General features: G+C 54.4%; 1 protein-coding gene across 1 annotated transcript; it reads left to right on the top strand.

Moving 5' to 3' along the window:
- Positions 1-6,600: 6,600 nt before the first annotated feature.
- Positions 6,601-8,550, top strand: LOC140007748 (anthocyanidin 3-O-glucosyltransferase 2-like). The gene has a single exon (XM_072050934.1). The coding sequence runs from the start codon at positions 6,783-6,785 to the stop codon at positions 8,232-8,234; it is 1,452 nt and encodes a 483-aa protein (XP_071907035.1). The 5' UTR covers positions 6,601-6,782; the 3' UTR covers positions 8,235-8,550.
- Positions 8,551-8,786: the final 236 nt, after the last annotated feature.

Below are 8,786 nucleotides of genomic sequence, written 5' to 3'. Positions count from 1 at the left end.
ACACCTCACACCTCACCCCTTGGGGCTGAGTGCTTTAAATGTTAAGCGCGTCCTTGCCGACCTCCCAGGTCGAACACTTCACTCCTCATTAAGCGCGTTCGTGCCGACCTCCTGGGTCGAACGCCTCACGCTTCATTAAGCGCGTTCGTGCCGACCTCCTGGGTCGAACACTTCACACTTCATTAAGCGCGTTCGTGCCGACCTCCTGGGTCGAACACTTCACACTTCATTAAGCGCATTCGTGCCGACCTCCTGGGTCGAACACTCCACACTTCATCCACTACCCCTAGCCCCCCACTAGGACGTTGAGCGAGGGAATGCTGAATGTGCTAGTGTAAGGTGCAGGTTTGAAAATTGTAAAATGAAACAAGTACAAGTGAAAATTAAAACGAGCTGTAATTTGAATGGAAAAACAAAAATTCAGATTCCAGAGTACAGGCCATTGAACATCCTGGTTTAACCTATGCCACAAACAACCGCAAATTGGAGAAGTGCCAAGTCCGGGGTACTTCAGATCCATCCATCTTAGCGAGCTTGCAATAGCCAGCTTGGCTCGCCTCAAGGACCTTGTAGGGGCCCTCCCACTTTGGGTCGAGCTTGTTGGAGCCGTGTACTCGGCTTATCGAGTTCCTCCTCAGGACGAGGTCTCCTGGCTGGTATTGTATAGTCTTTACTTTGGCGTTGTGATAGCGAGCGAGCTGGCTTTTGTACTTAGCCATTCGGATAGCCGCTTCCTCCCGCCTGACTTCGAGCATGTCCAAGTTGTACCTGAGCTCTTCCTCGTTGGGTGTTGCCACGAAGTTCTGCGTTCTGGGTGAGGGAAGACCAACCTCTGCGGGCACCACAGCCTCTGCTCCGTATGTTAGGGAGAACGGGGTCTCGTGAGTAGCCGTCCTGGGCGTAGTGCGGTAAGCCCAGAGGACACTGGGGAGCTCATCCAGCCAGCTTGATTGGGCGGACTCCAGTCTAGTCTTCAACCCTTGCAGGACAGTTCGGTTAGCGTTCTCCACCTGGCCATTGGCCTGGGGGTGACCAACCGACGTGAAGTGCTGGATGATTCCGAGCTCGGCGCACCAGCTCCGGAAAGGGTTCTCGGCAAACTGGCGGCCGTTGTCAGATATCAGGACATGCGGAATCCCAAACCGGCAAACTATGTTCTTCCAAAAGAATTTCTGGATCGCCTTCCCCGAGATAGAGACCAGGGGCTCCGCTTCCACCCACTTCGTGAAGTAGTCTATGGCTACCACGAGGTGCTCATATCTTCCCGGGGCTCGGGGAAAGGGACCTAGGAGGTCTATCCCCCATTGGGCGAAGGGCCAAGGACTGTGGATGGGGACCATCTCCCGAGCTGGCTGATGGCGCAGCGAAGCGTGCACCTGGCAGGCTCGGCATTTCTGGACCAGATCCGCTGCGTCTTGGAAGACGGAGGGCCAATAGTAGCCCAGAAGGAGGCACTTCTTAGCCAGCATTCGGGACCCCACATGGGCCGCACATATTCCTTCGTGGACTTCGCGCAGGACGTAATCACCTTCTTCGGGTGTGACGCACTTTAGCCAGGGGGACAGGTACGACCTCCTATAGAGGGTTCCCCCGGCGTAGGCGTACTTGGCAGCTCGGAGCTGGATGCGTCGGGCCTCGGCTTTGTTTTCGGGGAGGTCACCCGAGCTGAGGAAATCCACGAGGGGCGTCATCCAGGTGGCCGAGCTGTCTATGGCCAGGACCTGGACCTGATCGATACTTTTCTGCTTTAGCACCTCCACCAATACCTCCTTGCTGAGGTGGGCAAATGAGGAGGACGCCAACTTTGAAAGGGCGTCTGCCCGCTTGTTCTGGGACCTTGGCACCCGCTCGATTTCGAACGTTTCGAACAAAGCCACCGCTTCTCGTACTTTGGCCAGGTACTTCTTCATAACCTCGTCCTTGGCTTCGTACTCCCCAAGGACTTGGAGGACGACGAGCTGTGAGTCGCTCCTGACCTGGATCGCGGTTATCCCCATCTGGTGGGCTATCCGCAATCCTGTGAGTAGGGCCTCGTACTCGGCCTCGTTGTTGGACGCGGGGAAGTCCAATCGGAGGGCGTAGGTCAGTTCTTCCCCGGTAGGTGAAATGAGTAGCAGACCCGCCCCGCTTCCTTCCTTGCTGGAGGCCCCGTCCACGAACAACACCCAGGGCTCCTTCGGCAACCGCTCCTCGTGTTGGGGACTTAGCTCGGTTAGATTCAAGCTAGCCCCCTCGGCAAGGAAATCCGCTAAGGCTTGGGCCTTGATGGCTTTGCGGGGTTGATAGCCGATGTCGTGCTCGGCTAGCTCGACAGCCCATTTGGTCATTCTGCCCGAGACCTCGGGCTTGGTGAGTATCTGACGCAAGGGCTGGTCGGTCAGGACTACAATGCCGTGAGCCTGAAAGTAAGGGCGGAGCTTGCGTGCCGCATGTACCAAGGCAAGGACCAACTTCTCGGCTGGCGAGTATCGTGTCTCTGGCCCCTGTAGAGCTCGGCTCACGTAATACACCGGCCTCTGAGCCCCCTCATCCTCCCGCACCAGGACCGCGCTGACGGCCTCGTTGCAGGCGGATAGGTATAGGAATAAGGTCTCCCCCGGCCCTGGGGCTGTCAGAGATGGTAGCTCGGCCAAGTAGGTTTTTAGGTCGATGAAGGCCTTCTGGCACTCCTCAGTCCAGTGGAAGTCCTTCGGCGCTTTCAGTACTCGGAAGAAGGGCAGCCCCCGGACCGCGGATCGCGAGAGAAACCTATTCAGGGCGGCCATCCTTCCTGTTAGCCGTTGGACCTCCTTCACGCTCCTCGGAGGGGCCATGTCCATGATGGCCTGGAGTTTATCCGGGTTGGCCCGGATTCCGTCTCGGGACACCAGGAAACCGAGGAACCTTCCCGATCTGACCCCAAAAGTGCACTTCTTCGGATTTAGGCGCATCCGGCTCTTCAGTAGGATGTCTAGGACCTCCCGCAGGTCGGGTATGAGGCGCTGGTCAGTTCGACTTTTGACGATCATGTCGTCCACGTAAACCTCCATGCTCCTGCCGACCTGGTTTTGGAATAGCTTGTTCACCAGGCGCTGGTAAGTTGCTCCCGCGTTCTTCAATCCGAAGGGCATGGTCCTGTAGCAGTAGGTTCCCTCCTCGGTGATGAAGGAGGTCTTGTCCCGGTCCTCCTCGGCCATCTCTATCTGGTGATATCCCTTAAATGCATCCAGAAAGCATAAAACGTCAAAGCCCACAGTAGAGTCTACTAACCTGTCAATCCGCGGTAGGGGAAAGCAGTCTTTTGGGCAGGCTTTGTTAAGGTCTGTGAAGTCTACACACATCCTCCAGGTCAGGTCCTCCTTCTTGACCAGGACGGGGTTGGCCAGCCAGGTTGGGTAGTAGACCTCCAAGATGATCTTGGACTCCAACAACTTGCCGACCTCCTGCCTGATCACCTCATTTCTCTCGGGGGCGAAACTCCTCTTCTTTTGCTTTACTGGCTTGAAGTGAGGGTCCACGTCGAGGTGATGGACGGCCAGGTCCGTAGGGATCCCGGGCATGTCATCCACCGTCCACGCGAAGACCTGGGAGTACTCCCTCAATAAGGCTTTCAAGCCTTCCTTCTCGATCGTTGGCAGCAGTGCCCCGATGCGGATGACCTGGTCGGGACGTTCCTTCCTCAGGGGGAACTCCTCGATCTCATCCTGGGTGCCCAGCTGTTGGGCCTCATCCCCTGGGATGTAGGGCTCCAAACAGGTTGTCTGGGCGACCACCTTCTCCTGCCCCCGGAGAGTGGCCAGGTAGCAAGCCCTGGCTACCTCTGGGTCGCCGTGCACCTCGGCTATCCCCCCGGGAGTGGGGAACTTGACGCTGAAGTGAAAGGTAGAGGGAATAGCCCGGAGGGCGTTCAAAGCAGGTCTCCCCAGGAACACATTGTACGGGGACGACTGCTTGACCACCACGAAGTTAACGGGAACGGTCCGACACTTGGGGGCCTGACCTACGGTGACCATCAGGGTGATCATCCCTTCCGGGCTGATGGGTGGTCCGGTGAAGCCCACCAGAGGTGTCCGGACCGGGGTGAGCTGGTCATCCCTTAATCCGAGCTCCTTGAACACCCTGTAGAACATGATGTCGACCGCACTACCCTGGTCGACGTATACCTTCTTCACCCGATAGTTGTTGGTGACAATGTCTATCACGATGGCCTCATGGTTCCCAGAGGCTAGGGGGACCGCATCCCTTGGCCCGAAGGTGATCTCCTCGTCCATGCGCAAGCGCTTCAAGGAATCGTCGCCTTCGGGGGGTGGTCGCTTGTTCTTCCGAGCTGCGTGGCTGTCCCCCCCTGTGGGACCTCCGGCAATGGTGTTTATCACACCCGCCAGGTTCTGGGTGTCCGGGTCGGGAGAGTGTCCCCGAGGAGCGTCCCGCCGCTCTGAGCGGTCCCGACGCCGTCCCTCGTGCCTGTCCCCGTGGTGGTTGCGCCCGGGCTCCTGGCCTGGTCGGCGCACGAACCGCCCTAGAAGGCCTCGCTGGATCAGGTCCTCTATCTCCTTACGCAGGGCCCAGCATCCCTCCGTGTCATGTCCCACGTCGCGGTGAAAGGCGCAGTACCTGTCCTGGTTCCTTTTGTTTCGGGGCGTCCCCATTTTTGGCGGCCGATCCCCTAGTCCTTCCGCCTCCATAACGGCCAAGATCTGAGCTCTGGGTCGTGTTAGAGGGGTGTAGGTCTTCTCGGGGGGTGGCAGCAGAGCAGGGGCCCTCTCCTTCGAGAGCCGGTCGAAGACGTTTTTCTTGGACGGGGCGTCCTTGTTCTCGGGGAGGTTTGTCCGACCTCTCCGATCCCCAAGCTCCCGATCAGACTCCTTCTTCAGACGGCCTGCCTCCTCCGCATTAGCAGCCTCGTGCGCCCTGCGAAGGAGCTCTTCCAGGTGCGCGGGAGGCTTCTTGGCCAGGTCGTAGAAGAACTCTTCTACCCTGAGTCCGTTCGTGAAGGCAGCCATCACCACTTTCTCATCCCTGTCTCTGACCTGCAAGCTCTCCGCATTGAAGCGGGTCATGAAGTTCTTCAGCGACTCGTCGGGCCGTTGCCTGATGGACATCAGGTGGGTTGCGTTCCTCGCGTATACCTTCGAGGAGACGAACTGGGCTGCAAACTGCCGGGCCAGCTCGGGAAAGCTCCGTATAGATCCCGGTTTCAGTCCCTGGAACCAGAGCCGCGCCTTCCCCTTTAGGAACATAGGGAAGGTCTTACAGCGAACCTCATCCGCGGCGGTTTGCAAGCGCATATGCGTCAGGAATACCGAGAGGTGGTCTTCCGGGTCTGTAGAGGCATCGTACATCTCGATGCTCGGAATCTTGAACCTCCGGGGTAGGGGGTAGTCCTCTATCTCCCGGGTAAAGGGCGAGGTTGCATAGTTGTCTTCGTACGGCCGGGGCCTCAAGATCTGCTCGAGCTCATCCCGAGCAGGGTCCAGATAAAGGGGGTCGCGGGGCCGGCTCTTGACAGACCGAGCAGGGGAACGCTCGAACCCATTCCGTGTGGGTTTCCTCGGAGAGGGGTCTCTGAGGTGACTCCTCGCGGACCTGTCGCGGGAATACCTCTCGCTGTCCCCGACCACCGAGGCTCGGGGGCGGGGAGGAGTCCGGGGTCGCTTCCTCCTAGGGGGCTGGTCTCGCGACTCATCCTCCGAAGGATCAGGGGGTAATTCCTTCTCCTTCCCCTTGGCCTTGGAGGTCTGTGCACCCCCAGCCCCCTCTCCTTCCTTCGCCTGTCGAATTATATCCTCCAGCATGGGGAGATTCTCCGTCACAAACTGGAAGATCTGCTGCCTCCGTTCCCCTGAAAGGGCTGAGCCACCGGCCCCCTGGGATGCACCAGCCTCTTTCCGCTGGGACCCCCCACCGCCCCCAGGGCCGGTGCTCTCTGCCGTACGCTTGGATCGCGTCCGGGCCATCAACACAATCTTACTTACCTTACGGTTCCCACAGACGGCGCCAACTGAAGAAGCGCGGAGCTTCCCCGGACCGAGCTGAACTGACGAGCTCGGGGTGTCGATGGGAGAGCTGATCCAAGACCTGCAAAACAAGTAAAAGTGATCTCACGGTGGGGGGGCCCGAGGGTTGTCCCCGAGGGCGCTCCGACGGCCAAGTTAGTATTCCGGTGGGTAAGGTTCACGGGAAGTAGCAATGGTCCAGGATAAATTGCCAATAGTGAGCGTACCTTGTACAGTGGATGTGTGTTATTATTTATACCTGGAAGGGAGTCCGACCTCCGCACGACGCGGGACTTGCCCAGTATAGATAGTATCCCGCACTCAGGGGGATTACTCCCGACCTCTTCGGGACGGACCTTCGCCTCCCCTGGGAGCCCTAGTCGGTGCGGCCCAGGGCTGCTGCCAGGGGTCTGGGGGCCAAGGCCCAGCTCGGTTCTTCCTGGGCTGCCGCGTGTCCGGGCCCAGAACGGGGCCTCTGCAGAGCTCAAGCTTGAAATCCAATAGCGCTCTTAGCATTCAAGCTCGACATCGGATCGACTCAACAGCATCTGTAAGGGCCGCAGAGCTCAGTCAATTCAATGAAGAGGCATCGAAGTCAAGTCTATGAGGTTACGTGATCCAACAGAACTGTCGTCTAAAAAGTGGACCGACGAAGATATATTTTTGAGGACTCTCAATTACTAGCATAGATCCCAATTTTGACAAGCAACTTCTATGCAAAATCTGTGAACTTATTAACCTCAAAGGCATCCTTCTTGCGCTAGAACTACAATTCCATCCCCTCTTAACCTTCTTCTCCTGTATCAAATGGAGAAATTTAAGCTCCTGATGATGGTTTCACCTCTTATGGGGCACTTGGCACAGGCCCTTGAGCTGGCCAAGCTGATGCTTGCAAGAAACAATCAACTATCAATCATAGCCCTGATCATGGAGCTGCCAATTGATCCCCATGGCACAGCCAGAATTCAGTCCCTCATCGCTGCCACAAATGTTGAAGGCCTACACTTCCATCACCTTCCAACACCAGAAGACACCTCTGATTGGAACATCACACATAGAGGGCTCTTCACTTTGAAGCTCCTAGAATATCAGAAACCTCATGTGAGAGCCATAGCCTCAAAAACTCAAAAATTTTGTGGGTTTTTGATTGACTTAGTTAGCACGACCATGATTGACGTAGCTGACGAGCTTGGAGTTCCTACCTACATATTCTTCACCTCTGGTGCGGCTTTTCTTGGTCTGATGCTTCATTTCCAAACCCTTGAAGACGAGCAAAACCAGGACATATCTGATCTGGTTAAAGGGGAAAGCCATTTAATTCTCCCTAGTTTTGCAAAACCAGTTCCAATCGGCGTCCTCCCAGCTATGGCAACCCAGAAGGAATATTGGTCGACCTTCGTTTTGAAATGGACCCGTGACTACAGAAGGGCTAAAGGAATCATAGTGAACACTTTCAGTGATCTTGAATCTAATGCTATTAGTTCCTTTTCATTAGATTCTTATTATGGTAAATCAAGCTTGCCACCAATCTTTCCTGTTGGGCCTATTCTAAATAGGTCCCAAATCCACACTCAATCTAGTGAAGATTATTCAGCAATGATGAAATGGCTGGATTGTCAGCCTAAAAACTCGGTAGTTTTTCTCTGTTTTGGCAGCTTGGCAAGTTTCCATCCGGACCAAGTTCAAGAAATAGCTTATGGCATTGAGAGAAGTGGTCATCGGTTCCTATGGGTTCTCAGGCAGCCCCCTGCAACGAAAGGAGGATTTCCTAGGGATTATGAGAATCTTGAACTTGTGCTGCCCGAAGGGTTCTTGGATCGAACGGCTTCGATCGGAAAAGTCGTGGGTTGGGTTCCACAATTGGCCGTGCTGTCACATTCGGCTGTTAGGGGATTTGTGTCACACTGCGGCTGGAATTCAACGCTGGAGAGCATCTTTTGTGGGGTGCCTATTGCCGCCTGGCCTGTACAAGCTGAGCAACAGCTGAATGCGTTCCAATTGGTGAAAGAGTTGGGAATTGCTGTAGAAATTAGCTTGGACTACAAGCAACAAAAGGAAAATCACGCTCTGGTGAGAGCCGAGCAAGTAGAGAAAGGCATAAGGGAAATCATGGATGTTGAGAATGAAGTAAGGATAAGGGTTAAAGAATTCAGCGAGAAAAGCAGACTAGCTACTAAGGAAGGTGGGTCATCTTATTTCGCTTTGGGGAATCTTATTCAAGACATTTGTTCACGGTCTTCAGCTCAATTGGTGCTATGAAAACTGTTGTTAACGGAGATTACTACATGAACAAGGTTCAATTCAACTAATTATAAGACAAGTGCAAATGTGTAATCATTGGTACATTCTGCTCCACGGTCTTTCGAATATGTTGCAGTTGAATGAAACAGTTGAAAATAAAAAGCCTCTATCTGTTCAGTGAATCTCAAAAACCTTGAGGTTTTGAGAACAAGGCACTGTCCTCCTCTTGTTAAGCTAATCTTGTTAAGAATCATTGATATATTCTGCCCCCACAGACTTTTGAATATGTTCCAGTTGAATAAAACAGTGAAAAAACAGCCTTTATCTTGTTAAACTGATCTCACTTATTAATCAACATTTCTTTCCAATTTCTGACCATTACTAAGAATTCAGTAAAATGAGATTTGTAGGCTGCATATATCTTGCAGTAGAGTGGCTAGAGAGCTGTTGAGAGTGCGTCTTGATTTAATCTTTTCAACCCACAGGTGTAAATTGTAAAACATCGATATTGACGATTCTTTCATCATAAGAACTTGGTTAGCTTTTCGCAGAATTTCGAGAAAATTATTC

This window comes from Coffea arabica, chromosome 5c (assembly GCF_036785885.1).
Source record: "Coffea arabica cultivar ET-39 chromosome 5c, Coffea Arabica ET-39 HiFi, whole genome shotgun sequence".
Taxonomy (NCBI): domain Eukaryota; kingdom Viridiplantae; phylum Streptophyta; class Magnoliopsida; order Gentianales; family Rubiaceae; genus Coffea; species Coffea arabica.
The sequence above is the reverse complement of the archived record's forward strand: the minus strand, read 5'-3'. Positions and strand labels throughout refer to the sequence as shown.